We start from the raw sequence: 27,965 nt of genomic DNA on the forward strand, positions 1-27,965 counted from the left end.
TCCCATCATTGTTTTGAGTTTCACACTTTTCAAGGGGAAGTTTTTCCCATCATTGTTTTGAGTTTCACACTTTTCAAGGGGAAGTTTATCCCATCGTTGTTTTGAGTTTCACACTTTTCAAGGGGAACTTTATCCCATCATTGTTTTGAGTTTCACACTTTTCAAGGGGAAGTTTTTCCCATCATTGTTTTGAGTTTCACACTTTTCAAGGGGAACTTTATCCCATCATTGTTTTGAGTTTCACACTTTTCAAGGGGAAGTTTATCCCATCGTTGTTTTGAGTTTCACACTTTTCAAGGGGAACTTTATCCCATCATTGTTTTGAGTTTCACACTTTTCAAGGGGAAGTTTATCCCATCATTGTTTTGAGTTTCACACTTTTCAAGGGGAAGTTTATCCCCTCATTGTTTTGAGTTTCACACTTTTCAAGGGGAAGTTTATCCCATCAATTGTTTTGAGTTTCACACTTTTCAAGGGGAAGTTTATCCCATCATTGTTTTGAGTTTCACACTTTTCAAGGGGAAGTTTATCCCCTCATTGTTTTGAGTTTCACACTTTTCAAGGGGAACTTTATCCCCTCATTGTTTTGAGTTTCACACTTTTCAAGGGGAACTTTATCCCATCATTGTTTTGAGTTTCACACTTTTCAAGGGGAAGTTTATCCCATCATTGTTTTGAGTTTCACACTTTTCAAGGGGAACTTTATCCCCTCATTGTTTTGAGTTTCACACTTTTCAAGGGGAACTTTATCCCCTCATTGTTTTGAGTTTCACACTTTTCAAGGGGAACTTTATCCCCTCATTGTTTTGAGTTTCACACTTTTCAAGGGGAACTTTATCCCCTCATTGTTTTGAGTTTCACACTTTTCAAGGGGAACTTTATCCCCTCATTGTTTTGAGTTTCACACTTTTCAAGGGGAACTTTATCCCCTCATTGTTTTGAGTTTCACACTTTTCAAGGGGAACTTTATCCCATCATTGTTTTGAGTTTCACACTTTTCAAGGGGAAGTTTATCCCATCATTGTTTTGAGTTTCACACTTTTCAAGGGGAAGTTTATCCCATCATTGTTTTGAGTTTCACACTTTTCAAGGGGAAGTTTATCCCATCATTGTTTAGAGTTTCACACTTTTCAAGGGGAAGTTTATCCCATCATTGTTTTGAGTTTCACACTTTTCAAGGGGAACTTTATTCCATCATTGTTTTGAGTTTCACACTTTTCAAGGGGAACTTTATCCCATCATTGTTTTGAGTTTCACACTTTTTAAGGTGAACTTTATCCCATCATTGTTTTGAGTTTCACACTTTTCAAGGGGAACTTTATCCTATCATTGTTTTGAGTATCACACTTTTTAAGGGGAACTTTATCCCATCATTGTTTTGAGTTTCACACTTTTCAAGGGGAACTTTATCCTATCATTGTTTTGAGTATCACACTTTTTAAGGGGAACTTTATCCCATCATTGTTTCCAGTGAAACTTAAACAAATTGTTTTCCAAGAGTGCCACTGCTTCTAAAATGGTTGCTGGAGCAATTTCCTGTTTGGGAAAAGTAAAGAGGATTCATGGAAAAGAACTTGCATCTAAACTCGAATTTTTCGAGGTTTAGCAATGCTTTTAAACTCGAAAAATTCGAGATTTTCGAATGTAAACTCTCATTTTTCGTACAAATGTTTCAAGCATTATCGGGACTTTTTATGAATACAGCAATGATCCAGTTTCATACCATGTTGAGTTTAAACGTAGTAAATGTGCTGAAATGCCCAACTGGAGAGTAAAATAATTAATAAACTACCCATAAAATGAAGCCCAATTGCAAATTGTCTCAGAATAGCACTCTCTACATCATACTAACAGTAAACAACCCCTTTAACTATTGCCCTCTTCACATTGAGAACTAGTTAATATTTGTGATGAATTAGTATTCACAAACATTGCCGTCCCAGTAACCTTAGGGCAACTCTGTGAGTTCCTTCCACATTAACATCAGACAGTTCTAAATGAAAAATGCTTCAAATTCTGCCTCAGTATTACAGTAGTTTATTCCTTGTTTAAGGTCCCAAGAGCTCAATGTTCAGACAATTGTCCCCATGGATTCAGGAAGACCCCAAAGCCCAGAGCCCAGTCCTGTTGTTATGACTGTATCCTGTGTTCTGAGGGAGAGATCTCCAACACAACAGGTATACATTTATATTTGAGCTTTGTTTCTCAGACAGCTATCCCTTACTATTAATGTTTATTTCCCACACTAATCATTTTCTTACTAATTTGTGTTTAAACTTGTACTGTTTTATTATTACAGAGAAAATGGAATCATTTAACCATTAAATAAACCCAATAGGGCTGTTCTGCCCCAATAAGGGGTAATTATATCTTAGTTGGGATCAAGTACAGGTACTGTTTTATTATTACAGAGAAAAGGGAATCATTTAACCATGAAATAAACCCAATAGGGCTGTTCTGCCCCCAATAAGGGGTAATTATATCTTAGTTGGGATCAAGTACAGGTACTGTTTTATTATTACAGAGAAAAGGGAATCATTTAACCATTAAATAAACCCAATAGGGCTGTTCTGCCCCCAATAAGGGGTAATTATATCTTAGTTGGGATCAAGTACAGGTAATGTTTTATTATTACAGAGAAAAGGGAATCATTTAACCATTAAATAAACCCAATAGGGCTGTTCTGCCCCCAATAAGGGGTAATTATATCTTAGTTGGGATCAAGTACAGGTACTGTTTTATTATTACAGAGAAAAGGGAATCATTTAACCATGAAATAAACCCAATAGGGCTGTTCTGCCCCAATAAGGGGTAATTATATCTTAGTTGGGATCAAGTACAGGTACTGTTTTATTATTAGAGAGAAAAGGGATCATTTAACCATGAAATAAACCCAATAGGGCTGTTCTGCCCCAATAAGGGGTAATTATATCTTAGTTGGGATCAAGTACAGGTACTGTTTTATTATTACAGAGAAAAGGGAATCATTTAACCATTAAATAAACCCAATAGGGCTGTTCTGCCCCAATAAGGGGTAATTATATCTTAGTTGGGATCAAGTACAGGTACTGTTTTATTATTACAGAGAAAAGGGAATCATTTAACCATTAAATAAACCCAATAGGGCTGTTCTGCCCCAATAAGGGGTAATTATATCTTAGTTGGGATCAAGTACAGGTACTGTTTTATTATTACAGAGAAAAGGGAATCATTTTTAAAAATTAGAATTATTTGCTTATAATGGAGTTTATGGGAGATGGCCTTTCTGTAATTTGGAACTTTCTGAATAATGGGTTTCCGGATAACGGATCCGATACCAACACAGGTTTCTCCAGTGTGCTCTAAAGAAAATTGGCTGTGTCAGAACTAGGGGTAGGCAGGATTGGCACGTGCCTACGGTACAATGGTGGGGGGATTTGGTTGTGGTTCGAAACCTCAATTGTCTGGCAAAAAAAAGAGAAATTATGAAGTTTTAGTAAATCTGCCCCTAAATTTTTATTTAGAGTTCTTTGTGTTTATTTATATTTATTATTGTTTTGAGCACCGTTCTCCTGCAGCATGCTGCATACATAAAAAATATACATACAGGATTTAACTTTTTTTATTGTTTATTAGTTTTTCATCACTGTAGAGAGTAACTATTTTCTTTCTTTTTTTTGTCACCATAACAGACAGTGAAAAGTGCATCAGATGTCCATACAATGAATGGCCCAATGAGAAGAGGAATCAGTGTATTGCTAAAACAGAAGAATTCCTGTCGTATACTACCGACGTGATATCTGTGTGTTTTTCAGTAATTTCAGTCCTTTTTCTCCTTATAACTGTGATGATATTGGGAGTTTTTATTGCACACAGAGACACCCCCATAGTGAGAGCCAACAACCGGAGCCTGAGCTTCCTCCTCCTTGTCTCCATCAAGCTGAGCTTCCTCAGTGTGTTTCTGTTCCTCGGTCGCCCTGTGGATATAACCTGCATGCTGCGCATCATCACTTTTGGAATCACCTTCTCCATAGCTGTCTCTTCTCTCCTGGCCAAGACTATCATGGTTTGTGTTGCTTTCAAAGCCACCAAGCCAGGGAGCTCATGGAGAAAATGGCTGGGAGTCAAACTGTCCAATTCTGTAGTCTTGTTCTGCTCATCCATTCAAATAATCATCTGCATGACTTGGTTGGCCATTTCTCCTCCCTTTCAGGAACTGGACATTCACACTTCCCCTGGAACCATCATCATTCAGTGCAATGAGGGCTCAGCTATTGGCTTTTACTCAGTTATTGGGTATATGGGGCTTCTGGCAGCTGTTAGTTTTGTTTTAGCATTTTTAGCTCGGAGCTTACCGGACAGTTTTAATGAGGCCAAGTACATCACTTTCAGCATGCTGCTCTTCTGCAGTGTTTGGATCACAATGATCCCGGCCTATCTGAGCACCAAAGGCAAAAACACTGTGTGTGTGGAGATATTTGCCATACTCACCTCAAGCGCGGGCCTTTTAGCCTGTATATTTCTGCCCAAATGTTATATAATTATGTTTAGAACTGAAATGAACAAAAAATCTCATTTACTAGTAATGAAAAGCTGAAAATGTTATTTTAACGAATGGCATACATATTTCCAACAATGCCACAATTTAGCAGTACTTTACCTAATTATGCTTTTTGTTTATCAGATACAGACTATATAGAAGATGATTAGAAGAATGATAACCATTCTAGCAATGTGCTTAAGCAACTTCATCCTTTTAGACACATCTGCTCTGTGTATTTACTGCTGTATCCAAGGATTCAATTGCAGTCGTTTAAGCTCTTTGTGATTTAATCAGGATACACATGGTCTGTAAAAACAGACAACCCCTCTATATATTTATCAATAAAAATCTACTTAATAAAGAATTTGACTTTTGGCTCTCTCATTCAGAAAGGATTAATGTCTTTCCTTCATGCAGATGGAGCTTGTGTTTGACGCTTTTATATAGGCGTGAGGCCCAAAATTGGGTTAAATTACACAAGAACACAACCTGGATCATGTTGAAAAGAAATCAGATAAGCTGTAATTACATCGATGGGGAAGCAGTGTACGATTCAATATTGTACATTAAATTTCCAAATTGTTCACATTTTATTATTTCTATTTATACCCTTCAGTGGGGCATTTCCAATTGCCCCCACTGCTCCCATATATTGTCCAATCAAAGTCCAGTGTTCTCATTGTTATCAGTTCATCTTTCGTGATGTTTATCCTGATGCTTGACCTCATGTGATAACAGGAGTCTGGACTTTCCATAACATCATGTGACATCTGGGGGTGTTCCAATAATGTGGGTTCATGACAAATGATTCAGTATATCCCTAAAGTATTTGCAAATTAAAGGCAAATGAGCAATTACCTATCTGTAAACAACTTACATATAATAGTTTCTTTAAACTTCAGTCAGTTCAGGCCAAGAATATATCATAAGTAATGATGGGTGTAACAATTTGCCAGGCTTGGACTTGTGTAATGTTACCCCCAAGCCTCTTATTGGGGATCCCTGCTCTAGGGGATAGTGGCTCTTTAGGTGTTTGCTCCTTAAGTGGGTCCTCTGTAAGTGGAGTTATAAACCCAGGAGTTAAATGTTTAAATGTGATTCATGGGAACCTGTGACCTGGGAACTTGCTTTTAATATTGTCTGAATGGCAGCAATTTACATTTTCCCACTAAAAGTCAATGAGTGACATCTGATTGGCAGTCGGTGACTCCGTCCACTTTTTCTAACTTTGAACCGCAAGCACCCAGTGACTAACTTTGCAAAGTTTAACAACCCTGGAATTAATACTTAAATAATCGCATCAGTATAAATATTAACCAATGAAATTTAATGGGTGGAAACAGGTTGGCTGTTGGTGGCTCCACCCACTTTTCCTAACCTTTAACCCTCAGTGACAAACTGTGAAAAGTTTGGAGACACTGGTATTAAACGTGTGAGAATGGCAGCACTTTAAATTTCCCCATTAACATCAATGAAATAAATCTGATAGGCTATCTGTGGCTCCACCCACTTTTTTTAAAACCATGAATTATTGTCACCCAGTGACTAACTCTGCAAAGTTTGGGGACCCTGGCGTATATAGTATAAGAATGGCAGCATTTTAAATTTAAACAAAAAAAAATAGATGAAATTTGATTGGCTGTTGGTGGCTCCACCCACTTTTTCAAACCTAAAAATGCAGTCCCCTAGTAGGGATGTAGCGAACCTCAAAAAAAAAGTTCGCGAACCTGTTCGCGAACTTCCACCGAAAATTGCGAATATTCGCGAACTTTGCGAACCCCATAGACTTCAATGGGAAGGCGAACTTTAAAACCTAGAAAAGCCATTTCTGGCCAGAAAACTGATTTTAAAGTTGTTTAAAGGGTGCCATGACCTGGACAGTGGCATGCAGGAGGGGGATCAAGGGCAAAAATTGACACACGCCGTTTTTCGAAATGATCGGTAATTTTGCGACTTTTTCGTAATGTCCGGCGCTTTCGTAAAGTTATCGTAAGTTTTGCGACTTTTTCGGAGCTTTCGTAAAGTTATCGTAAGTTTTGCGACTTTTTCGGAGCATTCATAACGTTATCGTACGTTTTGCGATTTTTTCGGAGCATTCGTAACGTTATCGTAAGTTTTGCGATTTTTTCGGAGCATTCGTAACGTTATTGTAAGTTTTGCGATTTTTTCGGTGCCGGCGAACCCAAATTGCGAACATCACGAAAAGTTCGCGAATTTGCGGACTTGCGAACACCCAATGTTCGCGCGAATTAGTTCGCCGGCGAACAGTTCGCTACATCTCTATCCCCTAGTGACCAATTCTGAAGAGTTTGGGGACCCTTGTATTAGTACTGTGAGTCTGGCAGCAGGTTGAATTTCCCCATTGAAAGCCAGTAGATGAAATTTTATTGGCTGTTGGTGGCTCCACCCACTTTTTCCAACCTTGAACCGCAGTTACCTGGTGACTAACTCTGAAAAGTTTAGGGACCTTAGTATTAATATTTAAAGAATGTCAGCAGGTTCAATTTAAACCAATAAAAGTCTATAAGTAAAATCTGATTGGCTGTTGTTGGGCTCCAGTAGTCATCCACTGACAAACAGTGCAAAGTTTGGGAACCCTGACATTAAACCAATAAAATTCAATAGGTGAAATCTGATTGGCTGTTGTTGGCCCCGACCATTTTTTCAAACTTACAACTGCAGTCCCCTAGTGACCAACTGTGAAGAGTTTGGGGACCCTGGTGTTAATACTGTGAGAATGGCAGCAGGTTGGATTTCCAACATCCAACAAATATCATATTTTCATTCGGGGTGACCCCATTATTATGTTATTCGAGTTTGGGGGGTGTAGCCTCAAAGCTGTAAGTGCGGCAGCAGTTTGAAAATCTTCCCTGTCAAAGTCAATGGGAAAATTGGGAGCGGCGCCACAAAAAGACGGGGGGCATGGGGAGCACAAGCAACCTGCTATTGAACAAAGAAGTGTGGGGAGTTTGGGTGTTGTACCCCTAAAACTGTAGGAGAAGTAGCGTTTAGAAAATAAGAAGAAGAATAATCAGCTGAAGTGGAAGAACAGTGAGTGGGTTTTTCAAACCAACATAATAAGCCGTAGGCACCGCGGTCCCTTTGGGAGACTCTGAGCTGTTATTTTTTGAACAAAAGTTTCCCAAGCAGTTATGAGAGTGAGCCTTGTAATTATATAACCCCCAGGGACTCACCGAGCTGGATACTGAGGCGCCGGAGGGAGGGGGCGGCGGCATGAGTTATGTTATACATGGGGCTGTTTCTTGTAATTAGGCAAAGCCACTAAGGATTCCTTGTAGTTACAGCACAGGAAATTCTGAACTGAAGATTTTAACTCTTCCAGAAAATGAATAAATTGAATGGCCTGATTAGATTCTGATATTTCCCCCCCATTGTAACACTCAAATGTACAAAATTCCATGAAATGTATTATAGGAATTCACCAAATCCACTTTTGTGGATTCGACTGAACCCCCGAATCCTTCATAAAGGATTTGGCTGAATACTGAACCAAATCCGAATCCTAATTAACATTAGAACTTGCCCCACTTTGCTTTGCCGAAAAATGTGCAAATTGGCGAAGCGTCCAATAAAAAGATGATAACGTGCAACAATTCTTTTGACAAGTGAGATAATTCTTTTGACACACACAACAATTTTTGGACGCGCTGTGAATTTTTCTGTGGCAAATTTTGTTGCCCGTTTCGCAAAAAAATCCACCAGTGGCGAAAAGAGGCAATTTGGCACAAATCCATGCCTGACAAATTTTTTCACCCATCACTATATAAAAAGTCTATGTGCTACCTACAGCCCTAAGTCATATTTATCCTCTGCTTTGGTCTCTCCCTACCCTTTATTACTAGTGATGAGCGAATCTGTCCTGTTTAGTTTTGCCTACAAATTTGCAAAACGACAGCAAAATTTGCAAAACGGCGAAAAATTCACAAACCGTGTTTGTTGCTCAATTTTTTTGACAACCGTGTCTTTTTTTAACGCGCTGTGACTTTTTTTCATTTTAGGGGTTTTTGAAACATGAATGTCTAGTTATATATTACAAGATCCCAAATGTGTTTAACCTTATTAATATATTGCAGAGATGCCCTTATACTGCCATCTAGCTTCTACTCTCTTTATAATGGAGAAGGAAAAGCATTTTGGCATTTTACTGCCAATAGATCAGCCACAATAGTACAAGCTAGAACGCTATATTTATTCTGCAGGAACCTTTACCATACCCAAATAAAGAGCTGTAGAAGCTCCCTCTGTTTGTTTAAAATAGCAGCTGCCATTTTAGTTTAGTCTCAGTAATTTCCTGCTGCAGCTCTGGCTGCTCGTAGCTCAGATTATACAGCACAGTTGGGAGGGGGAGCAAATTGTGATGTGAGAGGGAGGAGAAAGGAGTGGGAGAGAGGAGGGAGCTGTGCAGACTCTTGTCAGTGCCCTGAAGGATTTTTCTGAGAGAGGAAGTCTGACACAGAAGAACATGTTTACACAAAAGAAGATAAGAAATCCTGTGTTCTTTTGATAGAGGACTCAGTGCAGCGTTTCTGAATTTTTATGGCTGTATTTACCTTTCTGAGAAAGCTTTCATTCGTTTTTGCCTTTACTTCTCCTTTAAAAAGAACTATACTAAGCCTACTATACCAGTGCTCTACTCGTTAGCCACACAGGCCCTTACATGCAGCTATTCTTTGCCAGATACCCATTGCATTTTTCCCTTTGCTTTATGGCTTGGCTCCCATTAGGTGACAGCAACAGGTGTCCCAATGTCTCCCACCAATATCAGGGTGTATGCTGGAGTGTCACCCTGTCCTTTCTTTGTGATAAAGAAAGCATGTGACTATACAGATTTTCCATTAGGATTTCAGTTCTGCGCACATTTATTTTTTCTGCTAATGAGCAGAGAAAATAATTCTAAATTATTAGTTTCAGAAAAGGCTGATGAACCCCCTGATGCCGGTGCCTATATTCATTCTATTGTGCAAATCCTCTCTCTGCTCTCTATAAAATGAGGGTTGGATGAGCCGGGCCCCTTACTCTGTTCTACACACACAGCCCAACCCTGGGGCCCCTGTGTCTCTCTGTGCCACTGACTGTTACTGGGGCAAATCCTCTCTCTGCTCTCTATAAAATGAGGGTTGGATGAGCCGGGCCCCTTACTCTGTTCTACACACACAGCCCAACCCTGGGGCCCCTGTGTCTCTCTGTGCCACTGACTGCTGCTGGGGCAAATCCTCTCTCTGCTCTCTATAAAATGAGGGTTGGATGAGCCGGGCCCCTTACTCTGTTCTACACACACAGCCCAACCCTGGGGCCCCTGTGTCTCTCTGTGCCACTGACTGTTACTGGGGCAAATCCTCTCTCTGCTCTCTATAAAATGAGGGTTGGATGAGCCGGGCCCCTTACTCTGTTCTACACACACAGCCCAACCCTGGGGCCCCTGTGTCTCTCTGTGCCACTGACTGTTACTGGGGCAAATCCTCTCTCTGCTCTCTATAAAATGAGGGTTGGATGAGCCCCTTACTCTGTTCTACACACACAGCCCAACCCTGGGGCCCCTGTGTCTCTCTGTGCCACTGACTGTTACTGGGGCAAATCCTCTCTCTGCTCTCTATAAAGTGAGGGTTGGATGAGCCGGGCCCCTTACTCTGTTCTACACACACAGCCCAACCCTGGGGCCCCTGTGTCTCTCTGTGCCACTGACTGTTACTGGGGCAAATCCTCTCTCTGCTCTCTATAAAATGAGGGTTGGATGAGCCGGGCCCCTTACTCTGCTATACACATGTACCTGGATCCTGGGGCCCCTGTGTCTCTCTGTGCCCCTGAATGCTGCTGGGGGAATGTTCTGATCTTCTGCTTTATATTGGCATATATGGGAGCAATGTTGGGAGTCACTGCTGTCTGTTATTCTGTGAAAGTGCTGATCTATCTGATATTCCTGTGTGGGGGACCCTACAGATTTGGGGTTCAACCCCTGAATCTTGCCTGTAACCTGCAGATCATTAAACCAGTGAAGGAGTATGAATACATACAGGAAGGAGACATTGTGATCGCAGGGGTGATGGCTTCACATTTCTATATGATAAATGTTACATTTCCGTGGGACAATTCCAGTAGATTCCTCTGTACTTTGTAAGTAGTATCTCTTATAGGCACTAAGGGAAAGAAGGGGATAATAGCAACCAGTAAAGGGGCCCCCTACTGATGGGTTGCTGGTAACCACTGGTATATTCCTGTGACGTTCTGATTATTACTAACAAATCACCAGATATTTTCAGATATTCCAGTAAACAGAAATGGTCACAAACCAACCAATGTAAAGTAGCTTCCCTTGGGTAACCCATGCTCTACTGGTACAGGTACAGAACCCGTTATCCAGAATGCCCGGGACCAAGGGTATTCCAGATAAGGGGTCTTTCCGTAATTTGGATCTCCATACCTTAAGTCTACTAAAGAATCAATAAAACATTAATTAAACCCTATGGGATTGTTTTGCATCCAATAAGGATTATTTATATCTTAGTTGGGATCAATTACATGGAACTGTTTTATTACAAAAGAGAAAAAGGAAATCAGTTTTAAAATTCTGAATTATTTGATTAAAATGGAGTCTATGGGAGACAGGCATTCCGTAATTCGGAGCTTTCTGGATAACGGGTTTCCGGATAAGGGATCCCATACCTGTACTAGTTCAAGAAGACAGTTATTGAGCCCAAAAGAGGTTACATTTTGGCACCCAAAAGCGTGGGGCTCGAAGGTTGAGCTGCTGGACAAGTAGAGAAAGATACTTGTTCCTTTCATAAAAGGAGCAAGGTAATTGGCCGTGGGTTCAGATTCTGAGGTTCTTGCCTGTTACTCCCATTGGCTGTAGTTACTGCCTGTCACCAAACCTTAATGTAAATATGACAGAAGGGGGTATAGTCAGACCTTATATTCAGACCCTACAGACACACATAACACATCTTATTGAATAGATTAATAACTGGAAAACATATTTTATTCTCTACCCATACTGGAGTCCAAGCTGTATCTGGTGCAATGTTTCTCTCAACTTAACAGTTGTTCTGAGAATTAACAGAAGGCTGACAAAGTCTTTACCATATTTCCATTAAAAACAAAAACAAAAAAGGTCTTAGAAACCTGTAATAGAAAACGAAGGTGTTGCTCACGTAACTTAATGCCGTAATTTGGGTCCCTAATACAAAAAGTCCTATCCCATATCTGCAAATTAAATGACCCAGTGTTATCGTGCTTCACCCAACACAAAGCCGGAGCATTCTACATCAAGAAATGGGTTAAATATTGACATTCCGCCTCTTTAACCCTTTTACTGCCAGCAGTTCTGAACAAAGTGGAACTTCTACTGCCAGACAGTTTTTGAACATTTTGCACTGTTTCACTTTAGGGGCTTTTCCTCGGGGGGACTTTTAGTTTACCCAGGAAAACTATATATCGTTTTTTTCAGGACAACCTAAGCTTTCAAAATTTGGTGGAATTTTTATGTAATTCCAATTCTGTAACCAGATATAGGCTTCTAAATATAAATTATAAATAAATAATTATATTATATTTATTATAAATAAATTATATTTATTATAAATAAATTATCAATAATAATTTCCATAATATAAACGGTTACACCAGAAACAAAAATTATTTTATGCATGAAAATACAACTGATTTGGAAAGTCCCATGTCTCCTGAACGTGCCAATACCAAATATATATAGTTTTATGGAGATTTCTCACTTGTATAGGTCAAAAACTCCCAGCAGTACCTACCAAATTCCCAAAGCACTGCTCCAGAAAGCTGCATACTTTAGATTTCAAGGCCAAAAATTCCACTAACAGAAGGTTTATCCCAGAAAATTATACATTTTTAGAAAGAACAGATTCTGAGGAATCCAGAATAGGTAGAACTGTCTGTCTGCTCCAAACTACCAAGTAGCAATGTTTTCCTAAAGTTATTGTTTTTTATCAAAATTTGTGAAATTTCTTAAAAATCGCTTCAAAGCTTCTGGTCTATAGTATCTTATCTCCTACAGGTCATAAAGTAACAGATAAAACACCCTAAATATAAATACCAGGGGTCCACTGAACAGTTTGATGCCCAATATGTATAGGTTTACCTAAGTATGTGGCATGTAGGGGCCCCAATGTGAACATACCCCAATATGATCTGTCATTTCTGTCATTTCAGCTTCTGCAAAATCAACACATTTACGTCATTTTGTGTGGGATAACACTACAAAAAAGTACGCTCACCCCAGAAAGCCATATATTTTGGGAAAGTACACATTCCCCCGAATCTAAAATGGGTACCCATGTCTTTCTACTCCAAAGTACCAAGCCGCACAGCTTTTCTAAATTAGCAATTTTGATGACAATTCCAAAAATCCCCTCAAAGCTTCCACTTTGCAGCATCTTATCTCCCACATAGCATTAGGTACCAAGATAAAACACCATAAATATGAATGCCAGGGGTCCATTAAACAGTTTGATGCCCAATATGTATAGGTTTACCTAAGTATGTGGTATGTAGGGGCCCCAATGGGAACATACCCCCATATGTACTGTCATTTCTGTAATTTCAGCTTCTGCAAAATCAACACATTTACATCATTATATGTGGGATAATGCTACAAGAAAAGTACACTCACCCCAGAAAGTCATATATTTTTGGAAAGTACACATTCCCCCGAATCTTAAATGGGTACTCATGTCTTTCTACTCCAAAGTACAAAGTTGCAAAGCTTTCCTAAAGTTGGCAATTTTGATAAAATTTCCAAAAATCCTCTCAAAGCTTCCAGTTTACAGCATCTTATCTACCATGTATCATTAGGTACCAAGATAAAACACCCTGAATTTGAACGCCAGGGGTCCACTGAACAGTATGATGCCCATAAGTGTGTTCTGCCCCCAATAGGGGGTAATTATATCTTAGTTGGGGTCAAGTATAGGTACTGTTTTATTATTACAGAGAAAAGGGAATCATTTAACCATTAAATAAACCCAATAGGGCTGTTCTGCCCCCAATAAGGGGTAATTATATCTTAGTTGGGATCAAGTACGGGTACTGTTTTATTATTACAGAGAAAAGGGAATCATTTAACCATGAAATAAACCCAATAGGGCTGTTCTGCCCCAATAAGGGGTAATTATATCTTAGTTGGGATCAAGTACAGGTACTGTTGTATTATTACAGAGAAAAGGGAATCATTTAACCATGAAATAAACCCAATAGGGCTGTTCTGCCCCCAATAAGGGGTAATTATATCTTAGTTGGGATCAAGTACGGGTACTGTTTTATTATTACAGAGAAAAGGGAATCATTTAACCATGAAATAAACCCAATAGGGCTGTTCTGCCCCAATAAGGGGTAATTATATCTTAGTTGGGATCAAGTACGGGTACTGTTTTATTATTACAGAGAAAAGGGAATCATTTAACCATGAAATAAACCCAATAGGGCTGTTCTGCCCCAATAAGGGGTAATTATATCTTAGTTGGGATCAAGTATGGGTACTGTTTTATTATTACAGAGAAAAGGGAATCATTTAACCATTAAATAAACCCAATAGGGCTGTTCTGCCCCAATAAGGGGTAATTATATTTTAGTTGGGATCAAGTACAGGTACTGTTTTATTATTACAGAGAAAAGGGAATCATTTAACCATTAAATAAACCCAATAGGGCTGTTCTGCCCCCAATAAGGGGTAATTATATCTTAGTTGGGATCAAGTACAGGTACTGTTTTATTATTACAGAGAAAAGGGAATCATTTAACCATTAAATAAACCCAATAGGGCTGTTCTGCCCCAATAAGGGGTAATTATATCTTAGTTGGGATCAAGTACAGGTACTGTTTTATTATTACAGAGAAAAGGGAATCATTTAACCATGAAATAAACCCAATAGGGCTGTTCTGCCCCAATAAGGGGTAATTATATCTTAGTTGGGATCAAGTACAGGTACTGTTTTATTATTACAGAGAAAAGGGAATCATTTAACCATTAAATAAACCCAATAGGGCTGTTCTGCCCCAATAAGGGGTAATTATATCTTAGTTGGGATCAAGTACAGGTACTGTTTTATTATTACAGAGAAAAGGGAATCATTTAACCATGAAATAAACCCAATAGGGCTGTTCTGCCCCAATAAGGGGTAATTATATCTTAGTTGGGATCAAGTACAGGTACTCTTTTATTATTACAGAGAAAAAGGAATTCATATTTAAAAATTCTAGTTATTTGATTATAATGGAATCTATGGGAGTTGGCCTTCCCGTAATTTGGAGCTTTCTGGATAATGGGTTTCTGCATAATGGATCCTATACCTGTACGTAAGACTTAATATTTAAGTAATGATAATAATCTTGTAAGTAAAGGTGATTTATTCATTATCTCAGACCAAATGAACAGGCTTACCGCTACTTGGTGGATTTTCGCTTCGCCATTGAGCAGATTAACAAGGATCCGACCCAGTTACCCAACCTGACCCTGGGGTACCATATATACGATTCCTGTGGGGACCCCCGGAAGGCTGTGAGGAGTGTATTACAGATATTATCTGGTACCAGGGAGCCGGTTCCCAATTACTCCTGTGTGGGAAAGAGACACATTGCTGGGTTTATTGGGGATCTCACCTCAGAGACAACTGTACCCATAGCCCAGATACTGACTCTCTATGGATATTCCCAGGTGAAAAAAAAAATATCACAAGTAACATAATCTTTTACCAATGTCTTTCAGCTAGTTACTACTAGTCACTACACTCACTAGTAGTGATGAGCGAATTTTTTCAGCAGGCATGGATTCGCAGCAAATTTCCGCATTTCACCATTGGTGCAAAACTTATGTGAAAATTTGCTGCGGAAAAATTTATCGTGTAAAAAGATTCCGCGGTCGTGTTAAAATTGGGCACAGGCATGTCAAAATTGGGCACGGTTGCATCATAAAAAGGCGTGGTTGCATCAAATTGGGCGTGGTCGCATAAAAAAAGTGAAGCAGGCAAAAAAAAGATGCTCGCGACAAAATTGCACGACAAATGCGTTTCTAAAATTTTTCACTGTTTCACGAATTTTCTTGTCGTTTCGCGAATTTTATGGTGAAGCGAAATGGGGAAGATTCACTCATCACTAGTCACTAGAGTTTTTGAGCTAAGGGTAGGTGCAACATGGTCTTACTACTCAGTCACATTGTTCACTAGGGGACTTGAATTTAACTGCATCACAGATTTATAATGTTAATAGGCAGTGTAGGACTCACATACAATGAGGGGCCTTGACTTGGCACGGGAGCTTACAAAGTGTGACGCTAACACCTCATCTTTTGTAAATATTAATTTTAAAGGCAAACTGAGCACTGGCAATCTTTCTCTTTCTTTTAATGTCTTAAAATTAGAGCTAAAGGCTGAAAAATGTATCTCAGCTTTCAATCTACTGCCCTTCCCCATCATGGTATAAGAAAATCATCCGCCCGCATTTCTGTTTGTTCTTTGGAGAACACAAGGATAGGGCTGATGTGTAACAACTGAATAAAACAAAGTTTTCATTCACAGATGATGCTTTTTTTTTATACCTGTATATGAAAACTATGATTAGTATCTGGTTTGGTTTTGAAATAAATTCCAAATCTGATGGATCTACTAAAGACATGAAGGGGGGATGATAGTATACCAAACCAATGTAAGAGTTTATATAAAGCCGGTATTGTTGTTGTGAAATTATTACATTGTCAGCAAAAAGGCCAACTTTGTGCTTTGTGCTCAATTCCCTTAACCTGTACTCCCTCGATTAGCGAATTTTCCCTTATTGCCTGAGCCAATGGTTCAATTATCATAACAAAAATCAAAGGTGGTAGGGGACACCCCTGCCTAGTGCCATTTGTAATCTAAAATTTAATTCAGATTTATACTATGTCAGGTTGATATGACTTTGAAGGCCATAAAAAAAAAGAATGTTGGTAAATTTGCCCCTTGTGTTATTCTGTGAAGCTGGTTGTAGTTTTGTGTCATCTCTCCAAATCTAGATCAGTTATGGAGCGACAGACATATCGCTCAGGGACAGAGCTGCCTTCCCGTACTTTTTCCGTACAGTACAAAGTGATGAAGCCAATTATTTTGCTTTAAGTACATTTCTGAGACATTTTGGCTGGACCTGGGTTGGAATAATTACATCTGATGATATCAGTGGAGAGAAAGAGCATCGCAGTTTGAGCAAATATCTCAACATGGAAGGCATCTGCATTGCGTATACAATAAAGATGAATAGCAACAACAAATATGCAATAAAATCAAAGCAATATAAAAGCACAGTTGAGGGATCCTCTACCAGTGTCATTATACTTATTGGAACGGTTTCTACCCTGTTTGTCACGGAATTACCTATTGAAAATCCCCTGTTCCAAGAAAAGACTTTGATCCTTTCACCTAATTGGGGGAATAACGATTTTGTTATTGCGTATGGCATGGAAATATTCAATCTCAGTTTGGTGTTCGTGCCCCATTACCATTATGATCTCGGGACTCCTGAAATGAGAAGATTTTTAGAGAATTTGCATCCATCCAAACTCCCACACGACAAGTTAACTGAAGATATCTTTATGATTTTTCATTTGTGTTTGTCAAAAGACCAAAATAAGAATGATTTGTACCAATATATTTACCTAAACACTCTCCGTAACTGCACTGGGCAGGAACGTATTACAGATCTTTACTATTTCAGTGGTCGAACCAACTCTCCCCCGGTGCATCTGGCAGTTGATATAATGTCTCAGGCACTTCATGAGATGTTGCTTATTAATAAATCCATGAATTACTCGTATAAGTACCAGGTAATTATCAAAATACAAGAAAACTGCCCTGTGCATGAGGTTTGTGATATAAGGGGCAGATTTATCCAAATGTGAGTTCAGAGCTTAATACATATGGGGCAGATTTACCGAAACACGATCATTTCTAATTTTTTTTCATTTTCAAATTCGACTAAACTCGTTTTCCCGAATGTCTAATATTTACTAAAAAAAAAGTGGCCAGAAAAAGCCGCTGTGAGAAAAGTTGTAAAAAATCCGGACTTTATTGAATTGTGGCTGCAACAATTTGAAAAAGTCGTGATTTACGGACGAAACCCAGGGAATTCTCTAAATTTTTGAGATGAAAAAAAGAACTTCAAGGAAAGGGACGTTTCCCATTGACTTGTACATGAATGCAGCAAGTTTAATCTAGTGAATTGTGATGAGTGAATCTGTCTCATTTCGCTTCGGTGAGAAATTTGTGAATCTTTCAAAAGAAATTTGTGAAACAGCAAAAATGTGCGTAAAAAAAAAATTGTCGCCTGAGACTATTCTTTTGATGCCCGCGACAATTCTTTTGATGCCCGAGACAATTCTTTTGATGCCCATGACAATTTTTGGACGGGCGGCAAATTTTTCCGTGGCAAATTTTTTCATCTGGTTCGCGAAACAATCCGCCAATGGCGAAACTTGCAAATTCGCTCTGAATTAATGCCTGCCTAAACATTTCACCCATCACTACTGGCGAATTGTCGAATTTGGATTTTTAGCTGTTTAAACACATAGGGGCCATGAATTTTCACTAGTTAAAAGCACGATTGGAAAAAATTTGCAGTAACAACGATAAATTCTGATGTGCGAAAATTGCGCTAAAATTCTTTTCTTGGTCGTACGAAAATATTGTGGTTGCGATACCAAAGCTTGAATGAATTCTGAAATGGGCGTAGTCTTTGTGAAAAATACGGCTTTTTCGTGGAAGTTAACAAAAGCCATGAAAAAGTTCTGCTATTTTAATGATAATGATAATATTATTGTGGTCATTACAAAAAGTTCTAAAAATTTGAAAAAATACGATTTTTTTTTTAAAAAAAATTGTGGTTTAATGAATGGGCCCCATAGTGTTTTCTCTCTGTGACTTTTTTAATAAAATTCAAATGAAGTTTAAAATTTGATGGTTAGTAGTGATTTTCGCTGCAGAAAAATTTGTTGCGCCAATTTTTCTTTTGTTGTGTGTCAAAAAAAGGCACATTCGCGTCAAATTGGCTGTGGTCGCGTAAGAAAGGGTGCAGTCATGTCAAATATGGTGCATTAGTGGCAAAAAAAGTGCAGCCGACAAAAAAAATAGACGCGGGAGACAAAAAAACATGCAACAAATGCATTTCGTGAATTTTTCACCATTTCGCGAATTTTCTTGCTGTTTTCGCTCATAACTAATGGTTAGTAAATGAGCACCTAAAACTCCCAACATTCTGTTCATTCCTATGGGATTTTACCAGCATACTTGAGGAGTTCTAACTTTCACCCATTGATGAATATACTTCTTTCTCTGTCTTGTTTGTATGTATAACTTTATTTATAAAGTGCCACAAGGACACGCAGCGCTGTACAATCTTACAGAATACACAATTACACACAGGGAGGACAAGTGTTATAATAAATACAATAAATAAGTATAAATACACAGGGAGTAAGTGCCATGTGGTATGAGACACAGTGGGAAGGAGGTCCCTGCCCCGTAGAGCTTACAGTCTAAGTGGTTGGGTAACATACAGGCACAAATTGGAAGGTAAGAGTGCACCAGGTATGGTCCCTGTCCCGTAGAGCTTACAGTCTAAGTGGTTGGGTAACATACAGGCACAGATTGGTAGGTAAGAGTGCACCAGGTATGGTGCCTGTCCCGTAGAGCTTACAGTCTAAGTGGTTGGGTAACATACAGGCACAGATTGGTAGGTAAGAGTGCACCAGGTATGGTGCCTGTCCCGTAGAGCTTACAATCTAAGTGGTTGGGTAACATACAGGCACAAATTGGAAGGTAAGAGTGCACCAGGTATGGTGCCTGTCCCGTAGAGCTTACAATCTAAGTGGTTGGGTAACATGCACACACAAACTGGTAGGTAAGAGTGCACCAGGTATGGTGCCTGTCCCGTAGAGCTTACAATCTAAGTGGTTGGGTAACATACAGGCACAAACTGGAAGGTAAGAGTGCACCAGGTATGGTGCCTGTCCCGTAGAGCTTACAATCTAAGTGGTTGGGTAACATACAGGCACAAACTGGAAGGTAAGAGTGCACCAGGTATGGTGCCTGTCCCGTAGAGCTTACAATCTAAGTGGTTGGGTAACATACAGGCACAAACTGGAAGGTAAGAGGCACCAGGTATGGGCATTTGCCCTTAAGCGCAGGACTGGGCAAAATAATGTTTTAGTGCTCCAGAAGGTACAGTCTGAGTTTTTTCTTAAAGAGAGTGGGTGAGTGTTCCCTACGGAGGGATTCAGGGATAGAGTTCCAGAGGGAAGGAGCAGTGAGATAGAAAGGGTTAAGCCGAGAGAGCGCAGTGGGTGTGGATATTTAACTCCCCTATTACTATAATACGAGACGGAAGCATAATGTAATATGTTTCCATTGAATCTATAAGAACTGAATGTGTGTTACTGCCTTATTGATACTGTCTGACTGGCGACGAGCGAATCTGTACTGATCCGTTTTGCAACTTTTTTGTCTCGGTGAGATTTTTGTCTCTGAACTTTATCACGGCAGATTTTTGCCGCAGTTTGGCGAATAATTCCGCCGATGGCAGAAATGCAGAATTCCGCTGCCAATCCATGCCTGGCCAAAAAAGTCGCTCATTGCTATGTCTGACAGGTCAGCAGTGTCCAAATGAATTGTGATTTAAATACGTGTCCATCTTATACAGGAGCTGCACCATTTCCTTAAAAAACATCAATACTCCACCCAAATTGGTCCAGTCTTCTTGTTTAATGAATATGGGGAGTACATCTCTGGGTTATGGATCTATAACTACATTTTAGCAGCAGATAGGCACCAAGACAAACAGCTTTTTGGTGAATTCTCACCATGGCGACCCTCACACCAGCAGCTCAACGTCACATTGTCTTTAATAAAATGGAAGTCAAATGACAATGAAGTAAGAATATCTTTTCTTTTACCCTTAAGCCTTTTAACATCAACACCATTGTAATCTGTTTTTCCCATGGGGCTAGCTATATTCTTCATTTCCCAGGGTGCCACAGTCATGTGATCTGTGCTCTGATGAATTTCAGTCACACTTTACTGCTGTGCTGCAAGTTGGAGTGATATCCCCCCCCCCTCACCCCCAGCAGCCGATCAGCAGAACAATGGGAAGGGAGCAAGATAGCAGCTCCCAGTAGGTATCAGAATAGCACTCAATAGTAAGAAATCCAAGTCCGGCTTGGGACTCCTTCAGTTACATGGGAGTAGGAGAAACAATAGGTTAGCTGAAAGCAGTTCTAATGTGTAGTGCTGGCTCCTTCTGAAAGCTCAGACACAATGCATTGAGATGGCACCTACACACCAATATTACAGCTACAAATACATTTGCTGATAAAATGTTAAATGACAGAGGGAATTATTTTCTGTGTAACAGTGTCATTTAGAGATAAACAGTGCCCCACAAACATCATGGCAGTGTCCCATTACTCATTTAACCATTAAATAAACCCAATAGGGCCGTTCTGCCTCCAATAAGGGGTAATTATATCTTAGTTGGGATCAAGTACAGGTACTGTTTTATTATTACAGAGAAAAGGGAATCATTTAACCATGAAATAAACCCAATAGGGCTGTTCTGCCCCAATAAGGGGTAATTATATCTTAGTTGGGATCAAGTACAGGTACTGTTTTATTATTACAGAGAAAAGGGAATCATTTAACCATTAAATAAACCCAATAGGGCTGTTCTGCCCCAATAAGGGGTAATTATATCTTAGTTGGGATCAAGTACAGGTACTGTTTTATTATTACAGAGAAAGGGGAATCATTTAACCATTAAATAAACCCAATAGGGCTGTTCTGCCCCCCAATAAGGGGTAATTATATCTTAGTTGGGATCAAGTACAGGTACTGTTTTATTATTACAGAGAAAAGGGAATCATTTAACCATTAAATAAACCCAATAGGGCTGTTCTGACCCCAATAAGGGGTAATTATATCTTAGTTGGGATCAAGTACAGGTACTGTTTTATTATTACAGAGAAAAGGGAATCATTTAACCATTAAATAAACCCAATAGGGCTGTTCTGCCCCAATAAGGGGTAATTATATCTTAGTTGGGATCAAGTACAGGTACTGTTTTATTATTACAGATAAGTAGGAAATCATTTTATATGATAAGTTATTGGCTTAAAATGGACTCTGTGGGAGGTTTCTGGATCTTTTTTAGAAGGGATCACAAACCTTTATATTGATAATATTTTGACATTTAATTACATTACAGAGTATTATTCTAAACGACTATGACCATTCTTACCAATTTCTGTGTATTTGTTATGGAATTTCTAGATCCCAAGAGCTCAATGTTCAGACAACTGTCTCCGCGGATTCAGGAAAGCAACAAAATGTGGAGCCCAGTCCTGCTGTTATGACTGTGTCCTGTGTTCTGAGGGAGAGATTTCCAACACATCTGGTATAAATACATGATGTTTGAAAATGTATTACAGCTTGAAAGTCAGAGAGTTGTATACAGAGAGAGCGAGAGAGAAACATGGAGAGAGAGAGGAAGAGGAGCAGAGAGAGAAATGGAGAGAGAAACAGAATTTTCTCCCTCAATTCCTTTTTTTTTCTTGGCTCCCCCTTTTGTTACTGAAAAAGTAATAAGTGATTTCATTGGCCAGTGTAAGGCTAGTAACTACCCATCTGTGTCATCAATTGTTCTTCTATCCGTTTGTAATTTAGTTTAAAAATGAAGAAAACATTTAAAAAATGTAGACATTGCCCCCAAAATAGTCAACTGATATAAGAATCTTCCTCTCTAAAGGTTCTGTTCAAGTGAAACCACTCCCCTTCCCCGTACGAATAGATCGAAATTAGTGATGGGCAAAATAATTTGTCAAAAAAAAATGCCCAGAGAGTAAAAAATAATGACTTGTCAAAAAAAAATTGTAGCGCATGACAATTTTTTTTTTGACGTGTGACATTTTCACTGTTTTGCAAATTGTTCACCATTTTGCAAATCTTTTGAAAGATTCGCAATTTTTTTGGCCAAGCAAAACTGAAGAGATTCGCCCATCACTAATCAGAATCCCTGCACTGTAGCTGTGTTTGGGCCTCATTAATTAATGAGGATTTGGGGATTTTTGTGGATAACATACTCTGCAACTCAGTTGCAGTAGCTACTAAAGCATATAAAGCGCTGTCTTCAAAATGGCATTGACACAAAGAATGAGAACATATTTTTGACATTTTATAGGTCCCTGGTAAGGCCTCACTATCACAACCTGTAAAGCAGGAACTCTGGGACTGTTTGATAGACCACACTCCTGTTAGGATCTGCTGGGGTTTGATCCCAGGACCTCCTGGTTGTTGGCTGCTCTCCCTAACCATTGAGCCAGGAGAGCAGACAGCAAGAGGTATTTGCCTTGTGTTTCCTTTCACCTTTTTCTGGGCTTGGTAACATCACCCCAGCAGCCTTATTGGCTAGTTGTGGTGAGCCAATCAGGGCTGACTCTGCCCTATTTAAGTCCAGCCCTCCTCACACTCGTCGCTTGAACATTGGTTAACATTAAGCACTGTGGCCTGTCCCTAGTTTGTGTTCCTATTCTGGCTCCTTAGTCTTGTTTCCTTGCTCCTTTGCACCTTTGTCTTGCTTCTGCTCCTGTTCTTGCTCCTTGCTCTTCACTCCTGATCTTTCCCTTTGCTCCTTGCTTATCCTGTCCTGTCCAGTCTATGCCCGCTCTGTCCCATCCTGTACTGTCTGGTCCTGTCTAGTCTATGCCCATTCCTTCCCATCCTGTCTGGTCTAGGCTATGCCCGCTCTGTCCCAGCTGGTCTAGTCTATGCCTGCTCTGTCCTGTCTACGCCTGCTCCATCCTGTAACAGCCCCTGCCTCAGGGACTCACCTTCCCATCTCTCACTGATAACAACTCCTTCAAGCAGGAGACCCCTACCAGGACTGGTCTTCACCAATGCCCATTTGGGGCCCCAGAACTTTCTGCTGCAGGACCTAACAGGGAGCCTAAACACGGCAGAATTTGATCCAAAGCGGAGTACCCAAGAGGGTCAGACAGAATCATGGTCAAAACAGACTTGGAGTCAGGGAAGGCAGTAAAGAATTAGAGTCAGAAACAAGCGTGTAGTCAATAATCAGAAGTGAAACAGGGACAAAAGTCTTAGGAAGGACTGTAAGAGCAAAGATTCAGCTTGGGAAAAAAATACAACTGAAAAGAGATGTGTGCCAATGCATTTCACACCATAACAAGAGGTATAAAGGTGCGCTGGTCTCCCAGGGCACCTCCCAGTACCCCCCTTTAAGAAGCATGGACCGTGGGCTCCCAAGGTTTCCCTGCAAACTTTATGTACAATGATTTAACTAGACGGGGAGTGTGAATGTGGCCAAAGATGTGACCTCTCCTTAGGACCAACCCCTTTAAAAGAATTAAATATTGAGTATAACTTACTTTACAGAAATCCACAATTGCTGGTGCCCCTTACCTGAAACTGGAGGAGGAGGAGCGAAGTCAGAGAAAAAAATATTCTTGACCACAAGAAGGATACATGGAAGGAGTTGGAGATGCTCTGAGGCAGGCCAAATTTAACACACACAGGGTTACCTTAAAGGGACACACAAGGGTTGATCTTGAAGGGACCAATAAGATGAGGAACAATTTAGAAGAGGGCACTTGAAGTCTAATATCCTTAGTTGACAGACAGACAGAATTTCCAATCTAAAACTACGGAGCAGGTCATCAATATTTACTGGCCACCAACTTCTGATGAGTAAAGGACTTCACTAGAGCTTGTTGGGCCTGAGCCCAGATGGTCTTCAAATCCCAGAGGGCAGATTCAGCAGGAGGCACATTTACTTTGGCAAATGCAGATAATAAAATGAAAGAATTGAGACCTCAAGTACACAAAATGGAGAAAACCTTTAAAGGAGTTAATCCCAAGCTGCAGGTATACCTTCAGTTCTCTCAATAGTGCCCTTAAGTCTCCCCATATTTCTCCTGTTCAGATGATCAGAAGCCAAATAAGAAGAAAAAACGTTGAGCTGTGTAAAGAAAGTTCCCATAATGCCTCACTCCTGCACCAAGACCCGTGTACATGCTCAGTTAGTTAGGCTATGAGTCAGCTTCCTTCTGATTGGCTCAGATCCACATTCCTAAGGGGGGGGGCGAGTTCTTAGCATTCTTTGGGGGAGGGGGAGCAGGAGAGAGCAGAGAGCTGCGTGTCTCTGGCAGAAGATAATAGAGATATTTTGATAGAGGACTCTGCAGTGTTTCTGTGAGTGCTTATGGCTGTATTTACATAGACCTTTCTGATAAAGCTTACTTAGTTTTTACCTTTCCTTCTCCTTTAAGAATTCATAGCACAAGATTCATGGACCAGGAAATGTTAAGACTTTGTGAGTTTGATGATTAGGCCGAGCTGTGATTAGGGCAACAATCTTTGAAAACCTCTCAATAAATCTTCAATAAAAGTTGACAAAACACAAAAAATGCTTCATTGCTTTCAACCCTCAGGAGTTGACCAGTCCAAGGCTGCAGATACTTTAGTAGGATATGTCTCATATCTCTCTATCTCTCTGAGAAATATCTCACTCATCACTACATATCATCTCTTCTGACTTTTATATATAAGATGAGCAAATCTGTCCCATTTTGCCATAAACTTTGTGTAAGAAAATTCACAAAACAGCGAAAAACTTGCGAAACGCATTTGTCGCACGCTTTTTTTTTGTCGGCCACAATTTTTTTGTCGCCCACGTCTATTTTTTGTTGCCCGCACTTTTTTTTTTACATGACCGCGCCCAATTTAACATGACTGTGCCTCTTTTTTGACGCGACCAAACCCTTTTTTGTGACACACAACAAAAAAATTCTGTGTGGCGAATTTTCGCAACCAATTTGACGTGGCCGTGCCTTTTTTTTACGTGACCGTGCCTGTTTTTGTCCCTACCACACCCTTTTTTTAGGCGGCCGCGCCCAATTTGATGCGACCGATGTTATGTGACCACGCCCCTTTTTCGACTCGCGACAAAAAAATCCGAACAAATTTTTCTGCACCAAATTTTCACGGAGGTTTCGTGAAACAATTCCCCAATGGAGAAATTGCGGAAATTCCCTGTGAATCCATGCCTGTTGTAAAAATTTGCTCATCACTAATGATATAACCTAGAAATGGAATATTGTGTTTGGGAAATTCACACTTTTTTAGTTTGGGGTAAAGGTTCTCTCTCGAGCATTGTAGAACAGGCACGACTTGAGAAACAAGAGAAGGAAAACACCAGAATTCTGAAGGTCTAAAGTAGGTCACAGAAGATATCATTGATGAAGCAGCATCCCATAAATCCAATGGCAGGACAAGGTCGATCCCTGTTGTTGGAGGCAGTTTTCCACTCATCTCCTTGGCAGATGTGAATAAGGTTGTAAGCCCCCTTGTATGTCTTGTTCAGATCATCAATGCACGGTCAAAGGACCCCAAAGGAAACCAGCTCAGAGGTCAATGGGACAGTCATATGGCCTAAAGGGAAGAAGGATCTCAGCATTTTTTCAAAAACATAGAAAATCTTTGTAACACTCGGACGGATAGAATCTTGGGTAACAGAAGAGACTGATAGAAAAAGAACAGGAGCTAAAGTTACAGGAGGAGCCCCAAATGAAGAGTTGCTCGGGGCTTATGCTTAGTGTAAAGTGCTCTAAAGGGAAGATGTCAGCTCTTGCATCTACCTGTAGTTTAACTGAGTGTTTAGGAGACAATTATTCATATTATAGTCCAGTATATCACTATATTATCTGAGATTTTCCCATGGTTTCTTTCCACATTTACAGATAGTGAGAGCTGCATCCAATGTCCAGATATGGAATGGCCCAATGAGCAGAAGGATCAATGTATATTCAAGAAAATTGTTCAGATAATCAATGCATGGTCAAAGGACCCCAGCTCAGTGGTCAATGGGACAGTCATATGGCCTATAGGGAAGAAGGATCTCAGCATTTTTTCAAAAACATCAAAAAATCTTTGTAAGAGTCAGAGGGAGAGAATCTTGGGTAACAGAAGAGACCAGGAGCTAAAGTTACAGGAGGAGCCCCAAATGAAGAGTTGTTCTGAGGTCCCAACAATGGTGGAATTGCGCTGCCTTAATAAAGAAAGCACTAAGATAATTGGAGTGCAGGGTATTTATGAGGAGTAGAGGGGAAACCACACGATAGTATAGATATAGAACTACCTATAGTTTAACTGAGTGTTTAGGAGACAATTATTCATATTATAATCCAGTATATTATCTGAGACTTCACCAGAGTTTCTTTCCACATTTACAGACAGTGAGAGCTGCATCCAATGTCCAGATATGGAATGGCCCAATGAGCAGAAGGATCAATGTATTGCCAAGATGGAAGAATTTCTCTCATTCGGCGATGATGTTATATCTGCCATTTTTTTATTCATCTCAGTTCTTCTTTTCCTTATTACTGGGGGGATAATGAGAATTTTTATTATATACCGGGACTCCCCCATAGTGAGAGCCAACAACCGGAGCCTGAGCTTCCTCCTCCTTGTCTCCATCAAGCTGAGCTTCCTCAGTGTGTTTCTGTTCCTCGGTCGCCCTGTGGATATAACCTGCATGCTGCGCATCATCACTTTTGGAATCACCTTCTCCATAGCTGTCTCTTCTCTCCTGGCCAAGACTATCATGGTTTGTGTTGCTTTCAAAGCCACCAAGCCAGGGAGCTCATGGAGAAAATGGCTGGGAGTCAAACTGTCCAATTCTGTAGTCTTGTTCTGCTCATCCATTCAAATAATCATCTGCATGACTTGGTTGGCCATTTCTCCTCCCTTTCAGGAACTGGACATTCACACTTCCCCTGGAACCATCATCATTCAGTGCAATGAGGGCTCAGCTATTGGCTTTTACTCAGTTATTGGGTATATGGGGCTTCTGGCAGCTGTTAGTTTTGTTTTAGCATTTTTAGCTCGGAGCTTACCGGACAGTTTTAATGAGGCCAAGTACATCACTTTCAGCATGCTGCTCTTCTGCAGTGTTTGGATCACAATGATCCCGGCCTATCTGAGCACCAAAGGCAAAAACACTGTGTGTGTGGAGATATTTGCCATACTCACCTCAAGCGCGGGGCTTTTAGCCTGTATATTTCTGCCCAAATGTTATATAATACTGCTCAGGCCAGAAATCAATCTAAAAACGAGTTTGCTTAGAAACCAATAGAAATCATTTTGCAAACGCCATCACAAGTTGTGTATTTAATCTTGTGTATAGTAAGCTAAATATTGTAACTCTATTTTGGCACACTCTACATGGGTTGGATTACGCTCACTTCTCTGGGCTGTGCTTTACTTGCTTAGGCTGAATTTTCTTTGCAGATGAAAGGTACTGGGACTGGGATTATAGTGCAGTGCTGCCACCTAGTGGACACTGAGGAGCACACCTCAAGGGGATTTCCACT

The 27,965-nt window shown here is 40.0% G+C and overlaps 1 protein-coding gene across 1 annotated transcript; it reads left to right on the forward strand.

Annotated features, from left to right (window-relative positions):
* Nucleotides 1-10,403: 10,403 nt before the first annotated feature.
* On the forward strand, nt 10,404-27,727 carry LOC116411610 (vomeronasal type-2 receptor 26-like). The gene is made up of 6 exons (XM_031904207.1): nt 10,404-10,654; nt 14,930-15,221; nt 16,551-17,354; nt 20,228-20,455; nt 21,850-21,973; nt 26,826-27,727. The coding sequence occupies exons 1-6, from the start codon at nt 10,404-10,406 to the stop codon at nt 27,725-27,727; spliced, it is 2,601 nt and encodes an 866-aa protein (XP_031760067.1).
* The last annotated feature ends 238 nt before the right edge of the window (nt 27,728-27,965 follow it).

The sequence above is a fragment of the Xenopus tropicalis genome, chromosome 1 (genome assembly GCF_000004195.4).
Source record: "Xenopus tropicalis strain Nigerian chromosome 1, UCB_Xtro_10.0, whole genome shotgun sequence".
NCBI classification, from domain to species: Eukaryota; Metazoa; Chordata; class Amphibia; order Anura; family Pipidae; genus Xenopus; species Xenopus tropicalis.